This window comes from Prionailurus viverrinus, chromosome B1 (assembly GCF_022837055.1).
Source record: "Prionailurus viverrinus isolate Anna chromosome B1, UM_Priviv_1.0, whole genome shotgun sequence".
NCBI classification, from domain to species: Eukaryota; Metazoa; Chordata; class Mammalia; order Carnivora; family Felidae; genus Prionailurus; species Prionailurus viverrinus.
This window is the reverse complement of record NC_062564.1, coordinates 150,202,509-150,217,476: the sequence shown is the minus strand read 5'-3', so window position 1 is coordinate 150,217,476 and position 14,968 is coordinate 150,202,509. Positions and strand designations below refer to the sequence as shown.

Here is a 14,968-nt window from a genome sequence, read left to right as displayed (position 1 = left end):
GAATTATAGAAAACCAGAGATTAAGGATATGTGAATAGAGGATGAGTGGTTATCAACCAAAAGATAATTCTAAGTATACCCTTCCTGTATTAATGACCTTCATTCAGTCTACTCAGAGAGTATTTGTATGTGTCATCAAATTTCATGATACTGCTTATACTTCAGTAGACATTTGAAGAATGACAGAGAAAGAGGGAAGAATAAAACATTAGATTAAATTATCCACCAAATAGAGCTTTTCATGTATTTAGGCATTTCCTTAACAGTTATTCTTAGAGGTAGGGTACAAAAGCAAAGTCAATCATTTTTAAGTTAATTGATATCTAAGAGGGTGGAAAAAGGATTTTAGAGCAAAAGTTTGTCTTTTATTCAAATATTTATTTTCTCTATTGCTGTTTTCCTAAAATCATAAATTTTATTTTGTGATCCTTTTGCCCTAAACTGTGGCATAAAGAAGATGTATTCAATGAGTTACCCTCCTTTTCATGACTGAGATCAGAGCAGTCTGTCTTCCCTGTGTCCTTCTGTGCCAGGTGGAGGCAGAGTCAAGATGAAATATATTTGTCAACTTGAGTCTCTTGGAAACCCACAATAGATACGTTACATTGCATAACTAGTAAAATAATAACTTGAACCACAGGTATTTTTACCAGCCAACAAACTTTTCCATAGTCCTTCCTATACTTAGCAATGTCATAGCAATGAGGCATCTAATAGCCATAAGCATGAGTATGCTGAAGAAGTATAGTGCCAGCGTGGCTAGTCATGGATGATTTTTATCACTGTTTAAATATCCCCTAGCTTGAGTCAAGTTCTTTTATGCCTGATAATATATGGATGTTTATGCATAATAATATAATTAATTTATGGAAGCCCTCAAAATTATACCTAGGTTATGTCTCTGTAATGCTAAAGCAATCCTTTTATTGGTCAATTTATTGGGTTAGCATTACAGATTGACTAATGTTAAACCCGTGAATGAGCGAGTTATCAGAATACACACAGCTATTGTCAGTTGTGTTTCCATTTCCTCCTATCATGTATTGTTTTGAAGCTACTCATGCACCTTAATTTGTTCAAGCTGAGAAAACAAAAAACATTAATATAATTAACCTTTGGACTCTATCTCAGTAAGGAGATCATGTAAAAATGCTGCTGGATCACCGACTCTCCTTTTTTCTGTCTTATTTTCTTAACCAAAATGTGATTTGTTTTTCATTAACCTATCTGTACCTGTCTGTGAAACCCTTCCTTTTTTGCGTCTAAGACTTTCCTATCGAGTGTCACTATGTGATGGTTGTTTCTCAGCCTGTCTCATCCACTACTTTCTCAACAGAGAAGACTCCATCAGCTAGCCCAGGGTTGGCTTTTAACCCAGTATTGCACTTCGTGGGGTTCCTGGCATTAAAGCAGCCACACACAAATGGCCAGAGATGGAATCGTTTGCCAAAGAAATTTCTGGTCCTTCCCTTTGCATTACCTGTATCAGGGAAGAATCCTTATCTCTAGCTTGGTTTCTGCATGTTTTTTGAGGTGTTTGAGGAAGGGGAAGGACAAGAAACCTATCATGTAGTTAGGTAGGCAAGAAATCTTATTAATCTAGATTATTTTATTATCAGTCTTTTGTTTGAGAGGTGCTTACCCAGAGGATTTTTTTAAAGTTTAGTTTCACAGAAACTTTTTCTCCCTTAAATTATTTTTGGGATAATATTTAAAATGAGACATGTTTTTTATTCCTGTAAAATACATAGAGAATATAACATTCCAGTGTACACAAAGAAGGCAAATTCTTTCAAATAAAAAGTATTATAAAATGAAAAAATAAATTCCTCCATGAGATGTTCTGCATCTGGTACAACTATCTTCATGATGCTAGGAATAATTTTTCTGGGTATTGATGTGAGGTTTTACTAAGCTTTACAATGCCTAATGATGCTTATAGTAAAAATAAGACATGAGTTTTTATAATTAATACACAATAACAAGCAACAACAATCTTTTCATTGTTTAATTTGTTAGAATATACAATACAGATTAGTTAGTGTTGTTACACTAGTGAATGAATGAAGATTTTTGGACCCATTTTCTTTTAAAACAATTTTTTGCAATTAGTCTTTGAAAAACATTTTTAAGGTTAATTGATTTCATGTTAGGAGATCAGCTTTCAGTCTTCTAAACAAACCCTTTCTGGGATATGAAGCAAACCCTTTCTGGGATATGAATCTCTACAAGTAGACATTCCCCCAAACGTACAATAAATTGATAAAATAGGGATCAAATTCAAGAAAAAAGTACAAATGCACGTATGTTCTATATATCGTTTGACATACTTGCTCTGATAGAGATGAAAATGGCTCTGAACGTCCTGGCAACAGGGAAAACAAAGGAAACTTAGAAAGTTTTACAATTCTCATCTTTGGAAGAAAAAAAGCACATCCAGAGAGATTTTTTTCTGCCACTAAGTTGATGAAGACATTTCCCAGAGAGGGGCTATACTGAGCAATGCATTGAATAATACCAGCAATATTTTTACCAAAAAATCGAAGAGAATTTTTTATAGCTGTTTTTAATAATAAATTCAAAGAAGACTGAGAACATAACTTTAAAGTTAAGGTTGGTGACAGATTTGTATAGGAAATATATTTATGAGGATATACTCATAAATAAGGGTATACTTCCACTGGTCTAGCTTGACCCAAGGGTAGAACTCAAAGTCCCTAGATTAGAGGTACCCATGTTCCTTAGATGAATTTCTGAAATATAATTTCTCTTGGAAGACTTTTGATCTTTTTTTTTTTTTTTTAGTTTATTTATTCACTTTGAGAGAAAGAAAGAGCATGTGAGCAGGGGAGGGGGAGAGAGAGAAGCAGAGGGAGAATCCCAAACAGGCTCCAAGCTATCAGTGCAGAGCCTGTCTCAGGGCTCCATCTTACTGTCGCTGATTGAGGGAAGTTCACATTTACTTTGTTAAACCAAGAAGACAGTTGACAGAATCAATGCTTTATCAAAACTGAGGAGCTGGATGAAAATTTACATTTCAATGTTTTAAAAATTCCACAAGATTATGATTTTAGATTAGTGCATTTGCCTCCTTAGTAGATCCTGCATGCTTTGTATTATTATGTTTTATTGCTTGGTTACATCTCAACAGGAGCATAAACGCTAAATCATTTTATTTTTATTCTAGTGAAAGCTTCCAACCATGATGGATTGAATCTCCTTTTCATAAGTCTTCATAAAATCTTGGCACATGTGATCATTTTCTACTAATTTCAGTTGCTAGAATTTTTGTCTAGTATAAAATTTCAACTGTGAATCTAATATAAATAAGTTTGCCTTCTTCTTCCCCTCAACATAAGCTTAAACAGTGACGCTGGCTGCTTGGAGTAGAGAAGTTGGAAGATCTGGCTCCTCTCTCCTCACTACTTAGTTCCTCTAGTTTTGGGGTCAGAGGGGGAGATAGAGGTAAGAAATCTTACATAATCAGGCCTGTTGGTGGGGGACAGTGTCCCAGGTCTTTCTCTGGTTCAGTCCAGTTTGTCTATGGCTATTAGATTCTACAATTGAGAGCTCTGTGCTGGTGATGTGCTTGTTTTTCTTTGGATGATTTTCAGCTTTTCTCTAGCTCTCTCAGCTATTGAGGAATCCCTCAGAGAGAATCGGTCATGTCCATTCTGGGCTCTGACACCAGTTCTACCCCTAATTCCTTCTCTAGCTAGAGTTTCCCTTCACTTAGAAGCTATCCTGCCCTTTTCCTTTCCTTCATGCTGCTCTGCATATAGCTATGGTAACCATTGATAACCACCTTTTGAACCTTCAAAAACCACAGAATAACAGCCTTAGGTAGAGGAGGCTATTTATTCCCTGTCAGGAACAAATTCTGGACCACAGTCCTTTCCTACCCTGCTAGTGTGAGCTACTCCAGTGAACTCTTATTCAAATCTGAAGACTAGAAGTGAGCAGCTATGTTTGGTTCACAAGTGGCTCCCCAACTTCAGTGGCAAGTTCTTAAATTCTCCAAGAAGACTCTCACCACACGACTCTGCCATAGAAGCTCCAGGAAGACTTGTGTGTTCAATAGCTTATCATCCATCCAGCTGAGGAAAGAGAAGCCAATCTCCCCACTTGCACACATGTGGACACACATGTGATCTTTACATGTGATTCTCCCAATGTGCTTTTATCATTGAGCTTCAGGAAGAGAAAGAGGAATAACCTTTTCCCATGAATACTGTGGTGTCCAAGAGTTTGTTGACTTTCACCACTCTTTTCCCTAGTTTCCTCTTTATACATGTTGAGAGTTGAGTGCTGGGAACTGTTAGGAGAACAAGTTATTTCATCCCACAGTGTGTCTACTCTTGGTGAGGGATGGGGTCTGGCCCCAATTTTTGGTATCTCTTTGCAATTTCTCATAGGAAGGGTGGGACTTAGTTCTTCTTTTCAGTTATGAACAAGAGAAAAACCCCTTCTATTCAATATCCTAAAGTCTTTCTTACAAACTTATCTAATGGTAGGGACACCTGGGTGGCTTAGTTGCTTAAAGTGTCCAGTTCAGCTCAGGTCATGATCTCATGGTTCATGGGTTCAAGCCCTATGATGGGCTCTGTGCTGACAGCTCAGAGTCTGGAGCCTGCTTCAGATTCTGTGTCTCCCTCTTTCTCAGCTCCTCCCCCACTCATGCTCTGTCTCTCTGTCTCTCAAAAATAAATAAACATTTAAAAATTTTAAAAAAACATATCTTATTGCGGTCCCTAATTTCCATAATATTTTATATTTCTTGGAGTATTTTTTAAATCAGTTCCATCATTTCTATTGATCCATTGAAGGTATCTACTATTAATCCAAAATTATTTGGCTACTCCCACCTTATCTCCAACTGCTACATGTCACTCCTTCTGTTTGCTCTTGACCCCGGAATTTAGTTCTGCCTCATTGTCTTTACACTGGCTGTTCTCACTTCCTAGAATTCTCATTGATTTTCCCAGAACTTACACTATCACTTCACTCTTGTCTATGCTCAAATATTATGTCCTCCAGGGAGTCCTGACAATTCTGTTTAAAACAGTCTGTGCCACTAATATCTCCCATCTGTCTCCATCCTGTTAGCCTGCCATCTTTTTCTTCAAAATATTTATTAATAGTTAAAATCATTTACAGTTTCTTCCATTAGGATGAAAACCCTTAAGACTAAGATCTTTATATTGTTTTCCTTGGCTCTATCCTATGACCTAGACAGCACCTGAAACATGGCATTCAAAAATACTCATTGACTGAATTATTTACTGAACATTTCTTTGTACCCAATCTCTTTGTGTCCCAATAGGAGACTATTGGTATAATTAGGTAGCAGGTTTTTATCTTCAAGTAAAAAATAATAATAGGTAACATTTATGAAATGTTTACCTGTGTCATATCCTCTTCAAGACACTTCATGTATATTTCAATCTTCACAACAAGCCTGTAAAGCAGGCATCATTTTTATGTCCATCTTGCAGAGAAGGGAACTATGGTACAAAGATTTATGTAATTTTTAAAAATCTTTGTTGTGGTAAGAACAGTTAATGTGAAACTTACTCTTTGAACAAAATGTTGAATATACATTATTGTTGACTATAGGTACAATATCGCAGAGCAGATCTCTAGGTTATTCAACTTGTGTGTAACTGAAACTTTATGCCCATTGATTAGTAACTCCCTGTTTCTCGCCTCAGTCCCTGGAAGCCACCATTCTCTTTGATTCTATGGATTTGGCTATTTTAGATACCTCATATAATTGGAATCATGTAATATTTATCCTTCTGTGACTGCTTATTTCACTTAGCATAATGTTCTCAGGGTCCATCCGTGTTGTCACATATTTCAGATTTCCTCCTTTTTTAAGGCTAAATCGCATTTCAATATGTTGATATACTATAGTTTCTCTTTTTTAAGCTAAATTTAAAACACATTCATCAGGAAACATATTACACCATAACCTTTAAAAATATGAATAACTTATTTCATCTCAGCGAAAGGGATGGTATTAGTATAACCTCTTTAATTTTTTTAAAGTTTTTAATGTGTAAAAAAATTTTGAGTATGGTTGACATATAACATTACATTAGTTTCCAAGGTACAACCTGGTGATTCAGCAACTCTGTATATTATTCTATGCTCACCACAAATGTAGCTACCATCTGTCACCATGCAACACTATTACAACATCATTGACTATATTCTCAATGTGTACCTTTTATTCCTATGACTTATTCATTCCATAACTGGAAGCCTGCATCTCCTACTGCCCTTCATTGACTTTTCCCATCCTCCCAACCCCTTTTCCTCTGGCAACCATGAGTTTGTTCTCTGTATTTATAGGTCTGATTCTGCTTTTTGTTTGCTTATTCATTTGTTTTGTTTTTTAGATTCTCCATATGAGTGGAATCATATGGTATTTGTCTTTCTCACTCTGACTTCTTTCACTCAGCATAATGCCCTCTAGGTCCATCCACATTGTCATAAATGGCAAGATCTCATTCTTTTTTTATGGCTGCATAGTATTCATGTGTGAGTGTGTGTACCAATCTTTCTTATCCATTTATCTATAGATAAACACTTACATTGCTCCCATATCTTAACTATTGTAAATAATGCCACAATAAACATAGCATGCACATATCTTTTCAAACTGGTGTTTCATTTTCTTTTGGTAAATACCCAATAGTAGAATTATTAGATGATATACTATTTCTATTTTTAATTTTTGAAGGCATCTTTATACTATTTTCCACAGTGGCTGCACCAATTTACCTTCGTACCAACAATGCACAAGAGTTCCTTTTTCTCTACATATTTGCAAACACTTGTTATTTCTTATGTTTTTCATTCTAGCCATTTTGACAGGTATAAGGTGATGTCTCATTTGGTTTTGATTTGTATTTCTCTAATGACCAGTGATGTTGAGCATCTTTTCATGTGTCTGTTGGCCATCTGTATGTCTTCTTTGGAGAACTATCTGTTCAGGTCCTCACCCACTTTTTAATTAAATTATTATTATTATTATTATTATTGGTGTTGAGATGTGTAAGTTCTTTATATATTTTGGATACAAACCCTTTCTCAGATATATCATTTGCAAATATCTTCTCCCATTCAGTAGATTGCCTTTTGGTTTCCTTTACTGTGCAAAATCTTCTTATATAGATGTAATCTCAATAGTTAAATTTTGCTTTTGTTTCCCTTCCTTGGGAGACATATCTAGAAAACAGTTGCTACTGCCAATGTCAGAGAAATTACTGCCTGTGTTCTCTTCTAGGATTTTTATGGTTTTAGATCTCACATTTAGGTCTTTAACCCAATTAGAGTTTATTTTTGTGTGTAGTGTAGGAAATTGGTCTAGTTTCATTCTTTTGCATGTAGCTGTCTAGTTTTCCCAATGCCATTCATTTGTTGAAGAGACTGTCTTTTCCTCATTGTATATTTTTATGTCTTTGTCAGAGATTAATTGACCATATATATGTGGTTTTATTTATGAGCTCTCTATTCTGTTTCATTGAACTGTGTGTCTGTTTCTGTGCCACTACCATCTTTTTTTTTTTTTTTTTTTTGATTAGTATAGCTTTGCAGTGTATTTTGAAATCTGGAATTTAAACCTCCGGCTTTGTTCCTCTTTCTCAAAAATGTTTTGGCTATTTGGGGTATTTTGTAGTTCTATAAAAATTTTAGTATTATTTGTTCTAGTTCTGTGAAAAATGCTGTTTTTATATACCACATTTTCTTTGCCCGGTCATCTGTTCGTGGACATTTAATTTGTTTCCATGTCTTAGCTATTGTGAATAATGCTGTAATGAAATAGGAGTACTAATATCACTTCAAACTCCTAATTTAAATTCTTGGGGATAAATACCCAGAAATGTGATTGCTGGATCATGTGGTAGTTCTATTTTTAATTTTTTGAGGAAACTCCATACTATTTTCCATAGTAGCTACACCATTTTACATTCCCATCAACAGCGTGCAAGAGTTTCCTTTTTTCACATTCTCACCAGTATTTTTTGTTGGTTTGTTTGTTTTGTTTTGTTTTGTTTTTAATGATAACCATCCTGACAGGCTTGAGGTGATATCTCATTCTGGTTTTGATTTACATTTCCCTGATATTGGTATAGAATGTTTTTTTTTGGTGGGGGGGAAGCATTTGTATATCTTCTTCCGAGAAATGTCTATTTATATTCTTAGCCCATTTAAAAAATCAGGTTATTAGTGTTTTTGTGGAGTTGTAGGAGTTCTTTATATATTTTGAAGATTAACCCTATATCAGATAGGTGGTTTGTAAATATTTTCTCCTATTTCATAAGCTGCCTTTTAACTCTAGTGATGATTTCTTTTGCTGGGCAGAAGTTTTTAGTTTGGGTATCCCCACTTGTTTATTTTTTGGTTGTTTTTTTGTTTTGGTTTTGATTTTGTTTTTTATATTTTTATTTATTCATTTTGAGAGAGAGAAGGAAAGAGACATGGACAGAATCCTAAGCAGCCTCTGTGCTGCAAGTGCAGAACCTGATGAGGGACTTGATCTCACTAATGGTGAGATCATGACCTGAGCCTAAATCAAGAGTGGGATGCTTAACCGACTGAGTCTTCAGGTGCCCCTTTTTCATTTTTGTTTTGCCAGGACTTAAATAACTCAACCTAGGTGACACACTGGTAAGTGTCCAAGCTGGGATTTGAGCCCAATCAGTCTAGTTCTAGGTTATAGGCTGGGTTGTTAGCTACCATACTTTAATAGTGCATTTTTAACTTCTAGATTGGTGGTTTTCCAGCATTAAAGTATTTTTGATAAGTAATTAAACTCAAGACCTGAAAGACTGCCCCTTTTGAATCTATAAGGCTAACCAGAAAAAGAATATATGCAAATTATCTAAATTATCTGTGGGAAGGCAATCACTACTCAACATCCAGTCAAAGATACAATGTCTTAGTTGGTTTCTTTTTTAAACTTACCTACTTGTATTTTTATGTAATGCCTCATTCTAAAAAAAGAGATAGGACTGAATATTTAACAATATTAATTATTTGGTGGATGATAATATAAAAGACTTTTTTTAATTTTTATTTATTTTTGAGAAAGAGAGATAGAATGCAAGTGGGGGAGGTGCAGAGAGGGAGACACAAAATTCAAAGCAGGCACCAGGCCCTGAGCTGTCAGCACAAACCCATGAGCCGTGAGATCATGACCTGAGCCAAAGTCAGACACCCAACCACTGAGCCAGTCAGGAGTCCCTGACATTTCTAATACCAGAAGTGTCCAGGTTAAAGGAGGTTAAGTGGTGCTAAATTAATCAAAATTGGACTGCAGAACCTAGCGATGCCTGAATAAGTTCTAGCAAGTTGTGTTTGGCACAATGCCTCTGGGAGTTACAAAATTATCTTGTTCATAATGAATGGAAAAGCTAACTGTTATTGCAGTCTCTTTTAAGGAAATAATTTTGTTTTTATTCATCTTTTATTCTTCAAAGCATCTAGCATAATGCCTAGAACAGCAGACTCACCCAAAAGTATTTACAGAATGACCAGAAATATTATCATAAAATATGTTGTTCTACTTGTTTAAAACCCAACCTAAGATGAACAACTCTTTTGATTTCCTTTTAATGTCACAAACAAGGCTATTTTGATCTCTGGAAGCCACAACTTCCTGTTACGAACCCAAATCCTAATATACTATAGTAATATGTTTTTCTACCTATTAGTGACTCTTAGTTTGTTTGGGCCTAATAAAGTTAAAACAAAACACACAAATGATAATGAGACCCTGCCCTATGTGTAGAATTTCTGGAAGTATGGGATGTAAATTATTAAAACTGGAACCCCCAAACAGGCTGTCAGAATGGATGTGCCATTTTTTTCATGGTATGAAAATATTTCAAGGTGAATATCCAGTGTCAAGAGTCAACTCATAGTATTTTTGTGTCTGATATATACCTGAAATGGAAAAGAAAGGAGGGCTAACATTGGAAAATAAAAGTCTAAACATCAAACAGTCTTTTGCCTAAGTATTTTGAGGTGCAGGGCTATACATCCATAGAGGGCCTGGAAAGGGTAGGCACAGGCCTTTCTTCATCTGTTTCTCTTTCAGTTTTATTACCCAGCCCTGATCCACTGTGTGTGGATGAGGCCTATCCCTCTCTCTCCACCTTAAAGGAGCTCACCATTGATTGGGAATGATTGTTGCTGAATTACTCAGTAGGAAATGAGTCTCACATCATATTCACCCAATCAAGACAATTTCAGAACAAATGCCAATGTCACCACCAATACCTCATTCTTGTATTGAGAAACAAGAAAGAGAAAATAAACCTAAAATTTCTGAATCCTGAGATATTATAGACTTTTAATGATAAAGTGATCAAAATAATCAGTAGACTATGAAAATAAAGTAAAATTTGAATATATTTAATCCATATATTTGTTAAAATATCTATTGTATCTAAGTGCTATACAGAGTTCTGAGGTTAGAGGTGGAATCATCAATTGCTTCCCACTGGCAGGAAGACATAGCAGGAGAGGCAAATGAAGATGCTCCATGTGTGGTATGGAAACAAGGGCTAAGGGAAGGGAGACAACGGAGCAATTGCTTCTGTTTGGCAGAGTTTTACAGAAAGCCAAAAACTCACAAATAATGAAGATTTCACCAGGATAACAAAGAAAGTTCATGAGCAAAAGTACTGAGACTTGGATAAAATACACACTACAGTTATAACTGTATAACTGAACTACAGTTCACCCAAAAAAAGGCTCAATCTGAAAGAAATACAATTTTTTTTTTCCTAATCCACACCCCTAAGTGATCAAACTCTTTGTGCCAGTCCCTTCTTGTTGGTTCAGCGTAATCAGTAACCCTGGAAATAAGTTCCCATATTGAATTCTTTTTTTACAATCCCTTTACTTCTCAGAAAACATTTTGCAGGGTTGTATAAGACTAAGTTTTCTTTCAAATATAGAAAATTACCACCTAGCCACTCCCTTCCTTGTCTTTCCTGTCATTATACTACATTGCATTCTTGGAAGACATTCCTGAGCCACTTAGGGGACCCTGCTCTGTGCTTCATAGGACGCAGTACTTCACATAATGTTGTACTTCTTAGCCCACTTTGTAACTGTCTGTACATCCGTGTCCCCATGACAGTGTAGGCTCCTTAAAGACAGGATTGTGTTTAACCACAGTATTCCCAAGGCCTGCCCAAGTGCTGGACCCATAGGTGGCACTCAACAAAAATCTATTAAATGAATGAGTGTTGCATTGTTTGGGGTTTATGGCCCCAGCATCCTCTTGTGGGGTACTGGATCAGGCCTGGCCAGGACAGGAGTCAATAGGGCTGGCAACTGAGGATTACTTCCCAGGAAATGACACACTAACTGAGGAGGTCTGTGGTAGAAAAACCAAGAGGACTAAATTCAAGCCAAAGTCCTTAAAAAGATGGAGTTTCACAGTCAAGAAAACAAAAATCTAATGGCAGAATCAGAGTCTTAAATGAAAAGAAATCCTAGGCTGTGCCTCTCAAACTGAGGACCTTGTGTTCACAGGAGTATTTGTCAGGGTGCCTTGGAGGACAGGAAGCCATAAGACCAACATGGACCAACTTCCTACTATGTCAGATTTATTCAATGGTGAGTAAATTAAAACATTCTATTTCTGTTAAATATAAAGAGAGTGAAATGCCAATATTCATGGATTTTACAAATAAAAATGAGATTTCAAAATAGCTCTAGCTTTCAGTGAGACACTTCGTTTGTATGCCCAGGTTCCTAGAGGCATATGCTTTTCCCCCTCATATTGGGGATCCAGCAGTACAAATTTCTGAGAAGCATAGGTAGGGTAAGATACTAAACAAAACCAAACTTTCAGATACATTGGGCCCAATTCAAGAGAGATCTTGAGCAATTTACAAGAACAGTATTGGGCTATCTGTAGCTTGGTTTTTCTGATTTGCATAAAGGTGAATTGTATGAATTAGAGAAAATGTTAAATAGGTGACTAGATCCTAACTTTTTAAAACTAAAATCAAGTGTTTCTTACAAACAATTACAAAGCAATCCATAAAACAAGATTTGCCACAAATTGATCATTGTTGAAACTAGGTAATAGATACTCTGAGGCTTCATTATACTATTTCCTTTATTCTTTTATTTATTTGAAAGTTCTCATACTAAAAATGTAAAGAGACAAAGGTGCTTAGTTATAAATTAATGTGCCAATAAACAAAAGGAAGAAAATGTACAAAAAGACAATTCCATCACCCAGATACCACCATTTTGTAGTATTATTTTTCTAGACTATCTATGCATAGAGATAGATAATTTTTTTAAATCTATAAGAAATATAATTTTATTGTTCAGACACTACCATATTTTAGCATTAATTTTCTAGCTACTCATAGATAGAAATTATATGGATATTTTAAAAATTGTGTTTGACTCTCCAAACTCATTCTACCTTACTCTCCATTGAATAGCAGCACTCTGGTTTCGGAAATCGACCTTACTTAACTCAGTGTGTGAGCCTGACTGATCTAAAGAGAATCACAGTCCCTTTACCAGCAAATGATGTAACTCTAGCCAATGATATATGAGGAAACGGTTGCTAGAGACTTCTAGAAAAGTACCTCTTCCAGTATTTACAGCAAATGAAAGCCATTCTTTACTTCTCTATCTGAATATGAATGAGGAAGCGAGCAATTCTTTTTTTTTCTTTGTCAGTTTCGTTTTTATTTATTTATTTTTTCTGAAATTTATTGACAAATTGGTTTCCATACAACACCCAGTGCTCATCCCAAAAGGTGCCCTCCTCAATACCCATCACCCACCCTCTCCTCCCTCCCACCCCCCATCAACCCTCAGTTTGTTCTCAGTTTTTAACAGTCTCTTATGCTTTGGCTCTCTCCCATTCTAACCTCTTTTTTTTTTTTTTCCTTCCCCTCCCCCATGGGTTCCTGTTAAGTTTCTCAGGATCCACATAAGAGTGAAACCATATGGTATCTGTCTTTCTCTGTATGGCTTATTTCACTTAGCATCACACTCTCCAGTTCCATCCACGTTGCTACAAAAGGCCATATTTCATTTTTTCTCATTGCCACGTAATATTCCATTGTGTATATAAACCACAATTTCTTTATTCATTCATCAGTTGATGGACATTTAGGCTCTTTCCCTAATTTGGCTATTGTTGAGAGTGCTGCTATGAACATTGGGCTACAAGTGGCCCTATGCATCAGTGCTCCTGTATCCCTTGGATAAATTCCTAGCAGTGCTAGAGCAATTCTTAATTGTACCTGGAATCTATCTCATATTTGGAGAATCAGTTGTAGGATGATGCATAATTTGGATGACAGTGCAAAGTAAAACCACCTGGTTCCTTGATAACATTATTGGGTCACTGAATCCACCAACTCTGAAGGGTGTCCTACATCTGTGCTTGATGAATTGAATGAATAAATCTAATAATTTTAACTATAAAAACAAATGTATCATTTTGAATTCATTTTGAATTGGATGCTCTGTTACTTGCTGCTGGAACTATCCTGACAGCATGCAGTTTAGTCTTTTTTCTGCTTAAGGATGAATCATGAACATCTGTCTGTATCGGTAAATTCAATTCCTCAGCATCATTTTGAGTGCCTGTGTAGTACTCCATTGTGTGTACTCCATTGTGTACCTGTACCTTGCCAACATCTCCAAAGTGTATTATGCAATCTTCTTGTACTGCTAAATGCATGAGGTTCCCTAACAGTGACTCCATTAAAGAAATGGTCTCAATATCAGTATCCTTTTTGAAGGCAAACTGCCCATCTGCTGAATGGCCACTGTAATAAAATAGCAGCTATATGTTCAAAATTATTTTATCTAAGTTCAAGATTTGACACCAAGATAGCAGTTCTTTCTTGTGAATCCATGGAAAGTTTTAGATGGCATTGTCTTCGTTTCCACCTGTCACGAGCAGGCTATGAAGGCACACACACGAGTAGTGTCTTTCCACAACATCAGCTTTATTCAATCACAAAGCAAAGTCAATCACAATTATAAAGCAGGTTCAGGATTCCAAACTCAATGACCTTTCACCATGTGATTAAACTTGGTTTAATCACACAGAAAAGAACATAAGACAAACCACGCAACAAACAAGACAACAGAAGGGTGTAGGAAGTTAACAAACCAAACTAGAAGTCAGTCTATGGGTGCACAGTTGAAATAAAGACCAGGTCTGAGTCCGGATCAGCTCTTGGAATTTCCTGCTTATTATGTTCAAGTGGTGAAGGATCTCAGTTCTATCCAGCAGAGTCTTCAGGCACAGTTGCTTTTTTTAAGTGGTCAGACATAGAGGGGTCATGTCTGAAGAGTCTGACAGTTTGCTGCAAAAATCTTTCCCTTTTAGAAAGGAGTTAAATCGGTCTTGGGCCCCCTACCAACCTCCTTTGCTTCTGCTTGTTACCAGTTCTGGGTGTCAGCTGATGCTGATCCCAGCGATATATCATAGCTGCAGTACCTTTGCTTGCATCATCACTTGACACAGTCCCTGCTTGACACAGGCTCCTGCTTGACATGAGAGACTCCATTTTGCTCTCTGCACCACATTTCATTAAGGAAAACGTTCCTATAACCTGATACTACAGCAATTCTGCCACCTCACGCGTGATGCCATGCAAAGTTCCTCCTCGCTGAGCTCCAGGCAAAGGTAGAGTTCAGTGGCAAGAGATTTGTTAGGACTGTTTTCCCAGCATATTCATGCATCATTCAGAAGTGTCAGAAAATAGTGCTCCCCAAAGAAACTCTGGCTGTTGTAGGGAAAGAAGGTCCCATTTAAGAGTTTTTAAATTTGATATGTCATGTTAACCAGCTATCCTTTGACTGGATGCAATCTTCTCAAAAAGGGCATTGTATTACCAGATTAGGATTAGGATAATCTAAAAAGAATAGATAATAATTTCTTTGAGCTATA

The 14,968-nt window shown here is 36.3% G+C and overlaps 1 protein-coding gene across 1 annotated transcript in view; it reads right to left on the bottom strand.

The window, feature by feature from the left end:
• LOC125164873 (transmembrane protease serine 11E-like) overlaps positions 1 to 14,585 on the bottom strand; it is a 60,345-nt gene extending 45,760 nt beyond the window's left edge. Inside the window, exons 1-2 of the mRNA XM_047857611.1 lie at positions 14,440 to 14,585; positions 13,537 to 13,835 (exon numbers count right to left, since the gene is read on the bottom strand). Of these exons, the coding sequence (XP_047713567.1) occupies positions 13,537 to 13,835; positions 14,440 to 14,585 (445 nt within the window). The remainder of the gene's footprint in view (positions 1 to 13,536; positions 13,836 to 14,439) is intronic.
• Positions 14,586 to 14,968: the final 383 nt, after the last annotated feature.